The 16,841-nt window shown below is 40.8% G+C and overlaps 1 protein-coding gene across 2 annotated transcripts in view; it reads left to right on the forward strand.

The window, feature by feature from the left end:
• GPAT3 (glycerol-3-phosphate acyltransferase 3) overlaps positions 1-11,587 on the forward strand; it is a 65,555-nt gene extending 53,968 nt beyond the window's left edge. For both annotated transcript variants that reach the window (XM_058547428.1, XM_058547427.1), the window contains 6 exons: positions 1,894-2,009; positions 3,409-3,464; positions 4,244-4,329; positions 4,864-4,992; positions 5,498-5,577; positions 10,280-11,587. In XM_058547428.1, the coding sequence (XP_058403411.1) occupies positions 1,894-2,009; positions 3,409-3,464; positions 4,244-4,329; positions 4,864-4,992; positions 5,498-5,577; positions 10,280-10,391 (579 nt within the window). In that variant the 3' untranslated portion in view covers positions 10,392-11,587. The remainder of the gene's footprint in view (positions 1-1,893; positions 2,010-3,408; positions 3,465-4,243; positions 4,330-4,863; positions 4,993-5,497; positions 5,578-10,279) is intronic.
• The last annotated feature ends 5,254 nt before the right edge of the window (positions 11,588-16,841 follow it).

Genomic DNA, 16,841 nt, shown 5'->3' on the forward strand with positions numbered 1-16,841 from the left:
GTATGACTGCAGTTACAATATTAACCAAGGTTTAGAAAAGCATAGTACCTGTGAACTTTCCAGTGGGTTGAGAGATCACAAACCTAAAGCCAACTGGATTTAAGTCAGAGGCAGTAGGGCAGAAGTGGGAGGAAACTGTACTGCTAACCTCCAGAGGTCACATTTGGCCTCTTTTTGCTAAACATAAACTAAATAGCTGAAAACATTCAAGATCTCTTCTCAGTGACTTTTTAAAGCCTCTTTTTCCTCCTACACAAAGACTTCTACTTTTTTTTTCGGTTTAGAAATATTTTACAACTTACAGAGAAGTTGTAGTAATAAGAATGTTACATAGAATATCCGTATGCCCATTATCCATATTTACCTGTTGATAACATTTTGCCCCGTTCACTTTATCATTCGCATCCTCATGCACTGACTTTCTCCCTCTCTTTCTATGTAAAAATGTGTGTAAAATATTTATATTTTTAATATATTTATATTTAATATTTATTTATAATATTAATATAATCTTGGAAATCTGAGTCTATATCCATTCATCAAGTTCTTTCTTGCTTTCCCCCAATCCATATTTGTATCTCCTTTTTTCACAATGAAAACTCCGTTTTCCAACAATATCAACATATTTATTCATTTTCTCCATCCTACAATATGTCTGAAATTGTTTCAGAATTGCTTCACCTGTTTCACTACAAAAAACAAATGTTGTAAAAAGAATTCAGGATATTTTATAGTTCTTCTTGGTACCTCACCCAGAGATGGAGGGTGTGTGGTCAAATACTGTCTTGGTAAATTTCTTGGATTTTTTCCACTTCTTTCAGTGGTGTTCTTTTATTTGTTTGAAATACAGTTGGGTTCATTTGTTTCAGTTTGCCAGTCCCATTCTTGTTGATTTATTTTTTGAATATGTAGGACATTAGCATGCTTCCAAATGTTAAAACTAAACAAAAAATGTATACTCATAGAACTATCCCTTTCTCCCATGTCCCTTCTACCCCATTGCCTCCTACCCTTGCAAGTTTCCAGCTTCATTTTGGTTTTGGTTATCCTTTCTTTTTGTAGTGATAAACAAATATATGCCTCTATTTCCCTTTCTGTCTTACTCAAAAGGTGGCATATTATATTTGTTCTTCTGCAATTTGCTTTTTTCACTTAACAATATCTCCTAGAAATCACTCCTTATCAGTCATAGAAATCAACCTTGTTCTTTTCCCAGCTGCATAGTACTCTATTGTGTGTATGTACCATAGTTTATTCATTTAATTTCTTGTGTTTGGACATTTAGATAGTTTCCAATATCTCACAATTACAAATAATGCTGCAATTAAATCCTTGTGTATATGTATTTTCATTTTGTTGGAGGTATATCTTTGGGGTAAATTCCCAGAAGTGGAATTATTGAGTTGAAGCATAAATGTATATGTAGATATACATTTAGTAGATATTGCCCGATTTCCTTCCATGGCTGTTAGAATCTTGCCCATCCCAAGCAATGTCTGAGAATGCCCTTTTCCCATAGCTTTGGCTCAGAGGGCATTGTCAAGCTTTTGAATCTTTGTCAGTCTGATGGGTGAGAAATGGTATTTCAGTGTAGTTTTAATGTGCATTTCTCTGCTCTTGAATAGGTTGAAAGAACTCTATTTTTTAAAGGTAGAGGATAGCTAGCGTAACAACACAGCCTAAAATTCAAAAGTGCCAGAGAACGCTTTTTGCTTATATTTGGCTATTCATATCCTTTGAATAGACTAAGAACTTCAGTCAGTACAAGAATGCCAATCCTTTCTCTGAGTGGGGAATAGGAAGTTACTGGTACTAAAAAAAAAAAGGCTTTCTTTGGACATCTGTGCCTTTACATTTTTCTCTTTTTTTCTCTTTTCCTCATGGTCCTTCCAGGTTGGTCAGGTTCATGGAGGATTGATGGGAATTATTCAGAGAGCTATGGTCAAGGCTTGTCCACATGTCTGGTTTGAACGCTCAGAAATGAAGGATCGGCACCTGGTTACTAAGAGGTAAGCAGTGACATTACTCAGTGTTCCTTGGGGTAGCATGAAATCTGATAAATCTTGGCCTTCCTGCCAGAGAGGGCAGAGCAGTACCAAGGATTAAAACTAAAACATAGAGGGGCTGGCACGGTGGCGCAAGCGGTTAAGTGCGCGCGCTCCGCTGCGGCCGCCCGGGGTTCACCGGTTTGGATCCCGGGTGTGCACCGACGCACTGCTTGTCAAGCCATGTTGTGGCAGCGTCTCATATAAAGTGTAGGAAGATGGGCATGGATGTTAGCCCAGGGCCAGTTTTCCTCAGCAAAAAGAAGAGGATTGGCAGATGTTAGCTCAGGTTGGCTTTTTCTGGTGAATCACTTGCCTTAGCTAGATTTTTAAAAATTTTAATTCTGTGGTCATAGTGGGACATATAATAAGGTTAGAAGGCACACAAGTTTATATTGCTGTAACTTAGGTATAGTCCAGCCACTGAATTTTCAAAGTTAAAAATTAGGGCCTCGGAAGTTAAATAATTGGCAAGTGTTTGCTGAATAAATAGATGGTGATTAAGTGTTTGCTGCATGACCGTTATCACATAAATCTATCTAGAGACAGACAGAGCTGATGATCTTTATGGAACAGGAGAGGGAACCTCTGGGGCTTGGGATAGAGATAAGCTACTAGAAACCTTTGCTGGGAAACAGCTTTTTGCCTGAGGCCGTTAACTGAAGGCACTCTGGTCATTGCTTCTGTAAACGTGAAGGTGGGCCATGCTCTTCAGAATAAAATGAAAAGTATGTGTTGAAATCTCTTTAAGGTTAGAAAAACTGTTCCCTGTCTTGAGATTATTTAGCAGTGGGATGCTCTGGCAGCTGTGATCTCTCTCTCTCAGCCATACCAGCCTCCGGTGAAGCAGTTGGGAATATAGGGCTGGCTGCAGGGAGGACAGGACCTGAGTCTGGAAGAACTGTCGTTCTCAGCTTTATGGTGCATGTTTCATAGGCAAGTTCAGCCTGACTCACTTAAGGAGTCTTCTTATACTTACTGGCCATAAGGCAGACGGGTCCAGCAATCAATATTCCCATTTTTCAGATGAGGAAATATAAGTACATGGAGAAGAGCATAGAGCTCATGACATGGGGCTCCAGAGCTTGGGTCGCATGACTGCCTAGCATTTGTTTTTCAGAGTAGGCAGAAGGCACTGAAACATCACTCACTTTGAGATGAGAGAAGTTGAAGTAGTGCAGATATCCTTACACTTTTTTAGAAAGGGACCAATTTGAGTTTATTTCCTTTACTTATATCTTATTTCTGTTCTCCTTATTGCTTTACAATATCTTCGTGCTAGTAAAGCGTAAAGAATACCAAAGAGGATTCCCACCTCTCTCTTTCTAAAGGTGGAATTTTGAGCCTTTGTTTTTCTTCACAGATTAAAAGAACACATTGCTGATAGGAAAAAATTACCCATATTAATCTTTCCTGAAGGTAAGAAGGGAGACTGCCTCCTAAACTATAGTTGATAACAACAAGCACCCAAAGTGTGTGAGGAATTGGATTGTTCTAGAATTAGCATTCTTAGTCTAGATCTCTGCTGTCCTATAAGAATGGGATGGGCTTTTCTGAGCTAGTAATACCCTGCTTTCTTTTGAGAGTTGATGGAAGTCATGGTACCTTTTCGATCTTAAAAATTATTTCTGTGTAATGAACTTAGAAAGATATTGTCTGTAACTTTTTAAAGGTCCTTATTTTAAATGTATTGAAATTGTTGTCTGTTGCGAAGAAGGTGTATCTGTAGAGTATTCAATAATAAAGTAAAAATTTGTTATTAAACCTGCTTGAAACTGTTGAAGTAGTACTTAAGCAGTGAAATGGTAGTAAAATGTCTGTCATTTTGATATGATTTGAATATTTAAGATTATTTTATATAAAAATAATTCCTTTTAAAAATTTGTTTAGGGGCCAGCCCCATGGCATAGCAGTTAAGTGCGCGCGCTCTGCTGCTGGTGGCCCGAGTTCGGATCCCAGGTGTGCACCGACGCGCCGCTTGTCAGGCCATGCTGAGGCGGCGTCCCACATAAAGTGGAGGAAGATGGGCACAGATGTTAGCCCAGGGCCAGTCTTCCTCAGCAAAAAGAGGAGGATTGGCATGGATGTTAGCTCAGGGCTGATATTCCTCACACACACACACAAAAAATTTGTTTAAAAAATGACTACTTTTAAAAATATTCACCCCACCCCCACCCCCCACTCCTATTCCCCTGCAGGAACTTGCATCAACAACACTTCAGTCATGATGTTTAAAAAGGGAAGCTTTGAAATTGGAGGAACCATACATCCAGTTGCAATTAAGGTAAAACAGATATCTGCCCCCTGTCCAAAAAGAGGACAGTGACTTGGCAACTTTATTTTGATATAACGTCACACTTAAAATTTGCAAGAATAAGGAGCACTTGTATTCTCTTTTCTCAGATTCACCAGTTATTTACATTTTGCCCCACTTACTTGATCATTCTGTCTCTCTCTCTCTATTGATAATATGTATAGATATGTACTAGGTGACTGTGTGCCAGGCCAGTGCCTGAGTGCTGAGGGCACAGTCAAAGGCAAAACCGATACCGTCTCTACTTCCACCCACTTTCCAGTTAAGTGGGAGACAGATATTTAAGAGTTGCATAAATAGCCCTCTGTTGCAGTGCTCTGGGGCTCTAGTCAGAGGAGTTAGCTGGCTCGTTTACTTTTTTGTTATTTCTGTGAAGTAAAGTAGCTTATCTTTTTCTTGGAATCTGATAGAGTTGTTTGGCCTGCCACCTTGAAAACATTGGCAGGATAAGAGAAGCCACCACTTAGTTCATAACTGGGATGTGTTTTTGTTCTTTTTTCTCAGTATAACCCTCAGTTTGGTGATGCATTTTGGAACAGTAGTAAATACAACATGGTGAGCTACCTGCTTCGAATAATGACCAGCTGGGCCATCGTCTGTGACGTCTGGTACATGCCCCCCATGACCAGAGAGGTATCCTTCCATGATGGTTGGTCTTTGGTGCTTTATCTAATCAGATAAAGGCCAGAGAACCTTCACCTGAAAACCTGGCTGTCTCCCTTCTTCACATCAGCTAGAGCTGGACTTAACTTTCTACTTTCTCAGCAAATGAGTCATTTTTAAAAAATGTATTTAGCTTTCTTCAAATCATTTTATATTCAAAGACTCTTTTCCATAATAGTTTTTACAATTGCTGTTGGTTTATTGAACCTACAGATATTGTGGAATGTTATATCTTGGATGAGACTAATAAAGAGCATAATAAGTATATACACATGATAAAAAGTATTAAACAAGACGGCACTGCATTTTCTTGATAGAACAAATGATATTTGCTATGATTGACTGAGAATACAACATATTTGAGCTAAAATGTGAATCTTATATTTTAAAACAAATCTAAATGATTATGAGATGTTTTAAGGCATTATTTGAAAATTCTTTCCCCAAGATGTACTTGTAATTTTTTTTTCCCCAGGAAGGAGAAGATGCAGTCCAGTTTGCTAATAGGGTTAGGTCTGCTATTGCTGTACAAGGAGGATTGACTGAGCTTCCTTGGTAAGAAATTTTTCAGAGGTACTATCACTTTTTTTAGTTAAGAAAAAAAATCACTTTTAATAATGTCATTTATTATGCTAGTTAGCTGGAGGTTTAGCTGAAAGTGACAATGGTTTATACAAAATAACAATGGCTTAAATAAGATAGAAGTTTATCCCTCTCACTTAAACATAGGCAGCCCAGGCTGGTATAACAGCTCGTTGTTGGGGCCGGCCTGGTGGCGCAAGCGGTTAAGTGCGCGCGCTCCGCTGCGGCGGCCCGGGGTTTGCCGGTTCGGATCCTGGGTGTGCACCGATGCACTGCTTGGCAGGCCATGCTGTGGCGGCCTCCCATGTGAGGTGAAGGAGGATGGGCACGGATGTTAGCCCAGGGCCAGTCTTCCTCACCAAAAAAAAGAGGAGGATTGGCAGATGTTAGCACAGGGCTGATCTTCCTCACACAAAAAAAAAACAACCCAGCTCATTCTGTATTGTTCTACTGTCCTCAATGTGCTTCTACTTGATGGTCCAAGCTGGCTGCTCCAACTCTACCCAGTGTGTTCAGCAAATGACTAGCTGGGAGGGATTAAAACATACCCATCTCTTTAAGAACACAGGCTAGAAGTTGGACAAGCTACTTCCACTTGTATCCATTGGCTAGAACTCAAGTCACGTGATAACGCTTAGCTGCAAAGGACGCTGGAGAATGTAGTGGTTCTTCTGGGTGCCATGTGTGTAGCTAAAATTTAGGGTTCTTTTACTGAAGAAGAAAGTGAGAATGGATTTGGGGGTAGGGAATGGACCCTGGGAGGCAAGGGGCAACTTATAGGTTGTTCATATTTAAGTCTAGCTATAACTATATTAAAGAAAACTTAAAAACTTGAAATAAATGAAATATTTTAATTATAGATAACTATGGTTTTAGTTTTTTTTGTTTATTTGTTTGAGAAAGATTGAATGTAGGTGAGTGTATTAATTGGCTCGGGCTGCCATAACAAACTACCATAGACTGGGTGGCTTAAACAGCAGAAATTTAGTTTCTCACAGTTCTGAAGGCTGGAAGTCTGAAATCAGGGTGCCAGCATGGTGGGTTTCTGGTGAGAGCTCTCTCTCCCTTTTGGCTTGCAAATGTCTCCTTCTTGCTGTGTGATCTCTTCTTAATGCGAGCATGGGAGCGGAGAGAGAGAGATAGAGAGACAGAGAGAGAGAGAGAGAGCTAGCTCACGGAGCAAGTGTGAGCAAGCACACAAGCTCTCCGGTGTGTCTTCTGATAAAGGCATTAATCCCATCTGGAGGGCCCCACCCTCATGACCTCATCTAAACCTAATTACCTCCCAAAGGCCACATCTCCAAATACCATCATATTGGGGGGCAGGGCTTCAGTGTATGAATTTTGTGACACAAACATTTAGTCTGTATCAGTGAGGGTTAACTATACCTACATTATAATGGGAGATTAAATTCTTACACACAGACATTATTTTAGCAAGCTGGCACAAAACAGCCCATACTTAAAGTCCTATAAGTGTAATAAAGTCCCTGCTGTCTGTCTTTTTTGGTGTTTTGAAAACGAGTTCATTGGAGGCAATTGTAGCAATGTTCTAGGAGCAGGATTTGGCTAACTGAGTCAGGCTGTCAGCCAGACCGCCAAGACCTTCTGAACCTTCAGAGGGACTTGGGACTGTTGAGAGATTAAGCGTCTTGGAAGAAGGGCTCACTGGATTCTTATACACTTTAGTGCAAGGGTGGGGAATGTCTCTAACATATTTTATCCATTTTCCTATCTTGGATACAATTAATTTCACCCAGGAAATCCTGTTTCTGGCATCCATTCTGCTAATTAACAAGCCACTGATTTCTATAGTGAAAATCCATTTCTAAAATTCATTATGCTAATTGACAAAGCTTGGGAAGTTGATGGGAGATAAAGACAGCTGAAGCCTTGTAGTGCCACCTTCAGAGGGTGGCTTTCCGATTAGATGCCTGGCTGACCAGCCCTGGAGTATGAGTTCTTGTTTTAGGGCAACTGACTGGCCCTAAGGTCAAGACTAGTGTTCAGATAGGTTTAAGACTAACCTTTATGTTTCACTATCTAAGCTGGAATATGTGAAACTAAATTACAGATGCCGTAACATCATGAAACGACAGGCTGACCGATGTCCTAGTTTACAGTGCCTTTGTTTGGAGATGCCCCAGTGATCATGTTCATTTGTGTAACTGGCTTGATTGTTTTCTATTCCTTACCAGCCTCTTACCTAACATCCCAGCCCTGCTCCTGCCCTGGACCGTTAGGAAAAGCTGGGAGCTTTGGCTCCATAGCCTCAGGCACTAGGAAAGGAAGAAAGCCTTGAGAGATAAAACAGAAGAAAGTCAGCTGCAGGGCAGACTCCCACAGACTGGCTTACAGGAAATCTGTCCCAAATGATCCTCAGAATTTTTCAGTTTCCTTTTATCAAGGCCATTTGCAATTTTATAATAAATGATTATTTTTAATTACCTAACCTCTTCTTTAAAAAGAAAATAGACTCACTGCCTTTCTGGATGTATTTGTCATTCACTCATTGGGTATAAATTAACATGTCTAGATTGGTTTTTTCCTAGATTAAATGAGACCTTAATTGCATTATTTTAAACTGGCTTTTAGGGGCTGGCCCCGTGGCGTAGCAGTTAAGTGCGCACGCTCCACTGCTGGCGGCCCGGGTTCGGATTCCGGGCGCGCACCGACACACCGCTTGTCAGGCTGTGCTGTGGCAGCGTGGGAGGGAGATAAAGTGGAGGGAGATGGGCAGGGATGTTAGCTCAGGGCCAGTCTTCCTCAGCAAAAAGAGGAAGATTGGCATGGATGTTAGCTCAGGGCTGATCTTCCTCACACACACAAAAAATAAGTAAATTAACTGGCTTTTATATATGACTGCTGCCCTCCTTAAGAACTGAGATCTGCTGCCATTGCACAGGGGAAATGGGTAAAACTTTGAAGTCTCTAGGGGTAGCAAGTCACAGTTGGGGTGCTTAGAGCAGTGTGAGGTTTACTGGGGGCTTGGGAAGGAGAGTTGTATAAAAATAATGTCAGGATGCTGAAAGGCAATGTTGCTAACTTCGACTTTTGGCCAGTTTTGGCCTGGACCTGGGGAAAGGAGGAATGGCCTTTCTCCTGTCTCTCCCTCCCTTCCTTAGTTCTTGCTAATCAGAATTCATGTAAATGCTACGAATAGTTAGACACAGCTCATTTGGATAAGGGAGGCTTTTGTGGACAATTCTGGAGACCTAACAACAATTTATAACCTCGTTTCATGGAAATTTTCTACAGTTGACCCCCTGGAAGATTTGTGGACCAAAATCTGTTTTTCGGTTGAGGACTTACTGGTGGGCTGTGTCTTAGATTTGACTCCAGAGGCCAGAACATTGCAGTGGGCTCAGGCAGGTGTGTTTGTAGGTCAAGTTCTGTCCTCATGGCATCGAGTTCACTGGCTAAACGATGATCCATTCATTATCATCAGAGAGCACTTGGTAAACATTTGTGGGTAACTGGGTTGAAACTAAACAGGCACTGTATAAAGTAAGCAAGTTCTCAGTCCATGCTCTCCTGGGAGTTAAAATAAAAAACATTAGATTAGGAGAGAAACAGTGGCCCCTGATAGTCCAGTCTCCTCCCAGCTGCTCCAGTTTGCTTTTTCTTGTGAAGTCCGAAGAAGGAAAGGCATGCGGAGGGAGTCCTTATAACCCAGGCAGGTCTGTGGTTTCACCACCCTGGAGAGAGTTCAGAGATTCACAGGCTCTGAACGAAGGAATGCTGCTTCCATAGGCTGCAGCTGCCGGTGGAATGCAATTTTTGATTTTGTTGTTTGTTTTATTCTGAGTCTGTTTTGGAATACAGAAGATTATAAATACTTGAAATATATAGTGCTTTGAATGAAAATACACTTGGTTGGATGTAGGATTAGATTCGAATAATGATTAACTCATTTATCTTTAAAGAATTTACCCACACATGTGCAGTACCCTCACCATTTCTTGTATGTGTATTTAGTTTTCCATTTGGTAAGACAGGTCGATTGGATGAAAAAAACCAGTATTTTGCTTTCCTTGGGCAAAAAGATAGATAAAAAATCCTAGTTTAATATAGAGTCCAGATACTGAATAGAGCAGCCTTAACTTCTAAAAAGAAACTGGTGGAGATATTATTTTTTTTTTTAACCAAGCATCAGAGAGATTGTTCCTTCCTCAAAGTAACACACATCTGATAAGTGGTAGAGCAGAGACTGAAATCTGGGTCTTTCTGCTTCCAAATCCAGTGTTTGTCCCGTTGCTGGCCAACCACTTAAGCACCATGGCACGACGCACCATGTATTAGGTGGCCCTTTTTTTTGTTTTGTTTTTTGGAGGAAGATCAGCCCTGAGCTAATATCCATGCTAATCCTCCTCTTTTTGCTGAGGAAGACCGGCTCTGAGCTAACATCTATTGCCAATCCTCCTCCTTTTTTTTTCCCCGAAGCCCCAGTAGATAGTTGTATGTTATAGCTGCACATCCTTCTAGTTGCTGTATGTGGGACGTGGCCTCAGCATGGCCGGAGAAGCGGTGCGTCGGTGCACGCCCGAGATCCGAACCCGGGCTGCCAGTAGTGGAGCACGCGCACTCAACCGCTAAGCCATGGGGCCGGGCCCGATAGGTGGCCCTTTTGAATCATTGCTGGGAGTCTTTTATTTATTTGTCTTTCTCATCCCAGGGATGGAGGGCTGAAGAGAGCAAAGGTGAAGGACACCTTTAGGGAGGAGCAACAGAAGAATTACAGCAAGATGATCGTGGGCAACGGATCTCTCAACTCGGAATCGGACTGAATACCACCCTGGAGATAAAACCTGGCGTCCCAGAACTAGCCCTTAGAAGTGGAATGTGGTTTTTTCGGGGAAGCAGGGGGAGAGGGTGTTGTTTTATTTTATTGTTTTTGTTTTTTTATTGTTAATCTTTTCTACAGGATGATTGTCTCTACCTCTTCAAGCCAGAGGCAGAACCCACCAGTGCCCCTTTTGGCTTTTGTTGTTGTTCTTGTAGCATTAGCCTCGTGAATTGTGAGGGAGTTCACTGAGTTTAAACAGATTCTGCCTTTGGTAAAATGATTATGTCATTGTTGATTGAATGAAATATTTGTTCAGGAAAAAGTGCTTCTAGAACACTTTGGGGACTCATTGTGTTTGGAACTTGTTGACATGGTAATTCTCAAAAAATAACCCGAACTCTTTTTTTATGATTAGCTTTCTCACTCCCTTTCCTCCCACTCCCTTCGGTCACTTGAACTGCCTATCACAGATCCGTTCAAGGTTACTGTCGTGGCTGTGTTCTACTGAACACAAGGTGAAGGTTGTGTTGAAAAGAAAAATGAAGGACGGTATTTAGGAGAAAGGACGAATTTGTGGCCACTTGATCTGAAAGTCCACAGCAAATGTAAATATTTTTTACTAGTGTGTTTGTTAGAAGAGAAATACTATTTGGTGAACTTTACCAAAGAAAAATGAGTCCGAGTTACTGTGTGTGTGCATTTATATGTAGGCAGATTGCGAATCAACACTTTTTAGCCAGCAACTGGTGATAAGGTTTTTAGTTTTCCTCGTTTGTATGCTATAAAGATCTGTACCTAATGCCTCTCCCATCTACTGATTTGTTTGATTTTGTAACGAAACACATTTTAAAATAGGAGGAGCCTTTAACAACAACAGAACATCACACTGAGTGTCTTTAGCTGGAGTATGAATGGGAGAAGCGTGTGCATAGCCCCTCACCCTCCACCTCTCTGTGGTTTATTTCACAACTTTCCCAGTTTCTTCAACAGAAAAATAAGTGGTAAAATTACCTTTTGGAAACTGAGCCTTAAATTTTTTAAATGGGAAAATAAGTATTTCCCGACTCGCACAGCATAAGCAGTGTCTGATAGCAGTATACCTTCTTCAACTCTGCGAGTGTTATGTCTCTTCTGGTAACCACGTGCAGAATGTGAAACTGTCTTACAGTGAATATAAATAAATTCTATATTTCTAAATGTGTGTTGCTTTATTTTCCCGCACCTCTGCTCTCTTCTGGTTTTGAGTAAGTTAAATTCTTTCTTATTATGAGCAAGAATCGTTTGTTTTTCATTTCAATGTCATGGTTAGATTTTATTGGACTGGAACATCTGGGAAATAAGCATATGAACCGCTGGTTTGAGTTTGTTTTTTCTCTTTTTTAGCCTGGTTATCTGGACTCTGACCCTGTGGACTCTACTTTGAGCAAAGTCACAGACTTCAGTTACTTTGCAGGTAAACTCAGACAACTGTCTCTTAATTGACTATAGGGATGCGGGGCATAGCACTGTCAATATATAGCCTTCTTAACAATGGATTTGATCCCAAAGGAAAATTTGCAAACAGGTTACCCTCATGGTCAGCTGCTCTTCTGTTCTCGCCTCCCATCCTTTCCTCCTTTGTTCTTGATTTAAGTTTTGCCCTTGAAACTCTGCTGGGGGTGATCTTGACTGAGAAACAGCAAATCCAAATATGTATGTTGGGGTGACTCTTGGCCTATTTGTTTTTTTTCTCAGAAAGAAGGGTTCTTTTTTCTTTTACTTTTCATATTCAGTCTAGCTTGAACTCATAAATCCATTTTATTAATTAGCTGAGTTCTCAGAAAAGCCGAAAGACAGCTCAACAACTGTTTTGTTTGGACAGTGATAAAATGTTTCTTTCCAAGGTCCCTATGAAAGCAGTACCGCTGTCACGTATTCACTAGAAAATTGAATGCTGTCTCAGTCAGAACTTTTCTAGGTCCCTGACTTACACAACTAGTTTTCAAGTTATTTGAAGAATTGCCATGTTACTGAAAACATGTTTTTAGAAAGTAAATACTGCTCAGATTCAGCTTAGGCTCCCTAGAACTCCTTTTTTTTTTTTTTTGGTGAGGAAGATTAGCCCTGAGCTAACATCTGTTGCCAATCCTCCTCTTTTTGCTAAGGAAGATTGGCCCTGGGCTAACATCCATGCCCATCTTCCTCTACTTTATATGTGGGATGCCTGCCACAGCATGGCTTAATAAGCAATGCACAGGTCTGTGCCCGGGATCTGAACCTGTGAACCCTGGGCCACTGAAGTGGAGTGCACGAACCTAACCACTATACCACCACGCCACCCCCCCCACCTTTTTTTTTTTTTTTGTGAGGAAGATCAGCCCTGTGCTAACATCTGCCAATCCTCCTCTTTTTTTACTGAGGAAGACTGGCCCTGGGCTAACATCCGTGCCCATCTTCCTCCACTTTATATGGGACGCCGCCAAAGCATGGCTTGCCAAGCGGTGCATCGGTGCGCACCCGGGATCTGAACTGGTGAACCCCTGGCAACCGCAGCGGAGCACGCACACTTAACTGCTTGCGCCACAGGGCTGTCCCCCCACCCCTTTTTTTTTGCATTTGCCTTCCCTAATGTTATTTTATACCCACTCTAGAAATATTGTGCCCAGAGTTTGGTCTTCGCAACTTCTGAGTCTTTTGTAATTGTAATGGAATATAATAGGATATCCTGTAGAGGGGAGGCAGGATTTGGTAGAAAAATACCGTTAGATAAGACCTTTCATCTAACCCTTGCACAGATTCATTCACTGAGACTCAACGTTGCCTTTTTTTATTCCAACACTGTAGTCATATTTACAGACACTGGGTTTTGCCAAGGGTTTCTGAAATATCCTTGCACATCTTGGGATTGGGTGAGCAGCCTCATATGAGACCGTAAATATACTCAGAGCATAGAGGAAAGAGTCCTGGATCACAATCTGGTGCAAGGAACAGTCTTGAGGAAGGTTTCCTGGATAAGCAGACTTTCCAAGGTGTATTCAGCTCCGTCTTGGTGATGTGCCATCATCCTCTGAGTGTCTATGTTGCACTTTGGGCATTCTCTTGACACCTTAAAATATATGATAAGGGCTGTTGGTTTCTGGTGACTACAGGTAATGTACTGTGGTCATGAGGACTGCCTCTTGGCCAGAGTTACTTTCAGTCTTTGTTTCTGAAATGTGGCTCCCTGCTAGGTCTGAGTAGGTCATGATAGGAGGTGGCGTGAAGCTGGGATCTGAAAACAAGGGGCCCCAGTAAGGATCTCAACAAAAGCGATGTGCTTGCTTTTGTTTTTTTTGTGTGTGTGTGTGAGGAGGACTAGCCCTGAGCTAACATCCAATGCTAATCCTCCTCTTTTTTTTTTTGCTGAGGAAGATTGGCCCTGGGCTAACATCCGTGCCCATCTTCCTCTACTTTATATGGGACGCTGCCACAGCATGGCCTGACAAGCAGTGCATTGGTGCGCGCCCAGGATCCGAACCTGCGAACCTAGGTCGCTGCAGCGGAGCGCGCGCACTTAACTGCTGCGGCACCGGGCCGGCCCCTTGCTTTTGTTTTTTTAACACTGGTTTCTAATGCTAGTAGTATTTGGTGTTACTTTTTGGAATAATGGTTAAGATGATGAGATGAAGAGTCATAAAGACGTTTTCTAATTGTGGCTCTAGCACTCAATGGCCTTGCAGCCTTTGATAATTTACTTCTCTGATTCTCACTTGTCTTATTTTTATTTACTGTGAAATTATAGAATACATACATGTGTATATGAAAGTGTGCAGGTAGACTTTAAGGGCAATGATAAAAACAAATATCTGTGTACTTGTTACCCATGCCAATGAGTAGAACATGACTATCCCGGAAGGTATGAAAAATCACAGTTTGTTATTCCATTTACTGCTGATGGACATAGGGTTATTTTTAGCTTAGTTGTAAACATGCTTGTATATGTCTCCTGGTTTTTATGCACAATGGTTTCTCTAGTTTGTATGTTTAGTAGGAATTAGGATTGCTCCATGGTAGGATATTGGCAGCCAGCCCTAGTGGTCTAGTGGTCAAGGTTCAGTACTCTCACTGTAGTGGCTCTGGTTCGTGTCTGGTCAGGGAACCATACCACTTGTCTGTCGGTTGTCAAACTGTGGCTATGAGGCTGAAAGCTATGCCACTGGTCAAATACTTGCAGGGGTAGCCCTGGTGGACAGGTTTCAGCGGAGCTTCCAGACTAAGAGTGACTTGGAAGAAGGACTTGGCCACCCAATTCTGAAAAAATTGGCCATGAAAACCTTACAATAGCAGTGGAGCATTGTCTGATGCAGCGCCAGAAGGTGAGAGGATGGTGCAAAAGATGGGGCAGGGTTCTGCTCTGCTGTACAGAGCAGAAGCTTGCTAGGAGTTGGAATGGGTGGGTGGCTAGGAGTTGGAATCTGCTTGACGGCACTAACAACAACAACATCAGCATGTTCAACTTTAGTGTAGAAACAGCCAAACTATTTCCAAAATGGTTGTACCATTTTACGTGCGTCATCAGCACTATACAAAAGCAACATTTCTGTTTAGTGATAACATATTTGGATTTATTTTTTATCATCTTATTTTGTGCTCTTTCTTCATTTTTGTCCTCTTGCCTTCATTTGGGTTTATTACCTTTCCTTTTTCCATTTTCTCTACATAAATTGGAGGTCAATGGTCTTATTTCTATCTGTTCTGTGGTTACCTTATAAATTTCAACTTGCATACTTATCAAACTCTGAAACTGATCACTATCCTTACACTCCTTCTGGATAATACAATGGTGCTAGAACTTGAATTCCAGTCATTCATTCCCCCTGCAATTTATATGATATTATGCATTTTAATTACTTATGTAATCGCACAAATTGTTGTAGTCATCATCATTCTTATTATTTTATACAGTCAATGTTTACCCACACTTTTACCACCTCTTTTATCTCAGTCCTTCCATCTGGAATCACTTTCCTTATTGAGAGTCTGCTGGTAGTAAATTCCATTTTTGTTTTTCTGAAAGTATATTTATTTTGTACTCATTCTTGAAAGTTTTTGCTGGATGTAGAAGTTTATGTTCAGATCAACAGTTATTTTTCTCTAAGCACATTAAAGATCATTCCATAGTTGGTATTGAGAAGTCAGCTACCAGCCTAATTATTACTTCTTTGTAGGTGATATTTCTTTGAGTGTATTTAAGATCACTTCTTTGTGTTTTTGTTATTTTACCATTTCACTATGATGTATCTAGGTGTGCATTTCTTGTTATTTATCTTGCTTGTGACTTGTTGGCTTCTCATCTGTGAATTAGTATTTTTCATCAATTCTTGAAAGTTCTCGTTATCCCTTTAGCTAATGTCTTTGCCCCATTTTCCCTCTCCTGTCTTTTTAGACATCTGATTAAACACATATTAGACCTTTTCATTCTATTCTACATGTCTCTTAATCTCTTTTTTGTATTTTCCATTTCTTTGCCTCTCTAGACTTCTTTCTGGACAATCTTCAGTTGTACCATTTTGCTAACTCTCTCGTCAGTTCTATCTAATCTACTATTATGCCGCTTCATTGAGTTTTTAATTTCAATTTTTATTTTTCTCATGTATATAAGTTATATTTGATTCTTTTTCAAAATAAGTTTTGAAACATCTTATGCTTATTGATTTTATATTTTTTTCAACAATTCCAAATGAGGGTCTGAGTCTTTTTTTCCTGTGGCTTCTCATTAGTAGAGTCTTATTTTTTTATGTATTTAAAGAATTTGTATGATGATCTGTCATCTTCTTTGGAATTTTATCTTCATTCAGGCCCCTAGAGCAGGGATGAGCAAACTAGGGCCCACAGGCTAAATCCTGCCCTCTGCCTGTTTTTGTAAATAAAATTGTATTGGAAGACAGCCACACCTGTTTGTTCACATGTTGTCTGTTTGCTTCTGTACAACAGAAGAGGTGAGTAGTTGCAACAGTGACTGGATGGCCCACAAAGCCTAAAATATTTACTATTTGGCCCTTCACCCAAAATAGTTTACCTACCCCTTCTCTAGGGCACTATCAGTCTGGGACCACTTAAAATAAAAGCACTGGCTTGAGATTTATTGAACCATGTGAATAGTGAGAATTTAGCCTGTAAACCCAAATGAGGGCCATCTTGTGGTTTTGAATTCTTGCATAGTGTTTTTGAGATTCATCCACGTTGTTTTGTTTATAAGTAGTTCATTCCTTTTAATTGCCAAGTGGTTTTAAATCCTTAGGGGAAATTATTTTTCCCTTTCATTTAGCACTAAGGTATGACACAGACAATTTACCTGGTGGGAATGGGGGTGGGTGATTTCAACTTCCTCCTTACTTAAAAGCCCTTTGAGATCCCACCTTCAAGGGAAGGATCTCTAGTTAGACTTCCCACCTTGGGCTGGCCTTCAGCTTTGTCTATTGTCTCTTAGGCC

The sequence above is a fragment of the Diceros bicornis genome, chromosome 8, assembly GCF_020826845.1.
Source record: "Diceros bicornis minor isolate mBicDic1 chromosome 8, mDicBic1.mat.cur, whole genome shotgun sequence".
Lineage (NCBI taxonomy): Eukaryota > Metazoa > Chordata > Mammalia > Perissodactyla > Rhinocerotidae > Diceros > Diceros bicornis.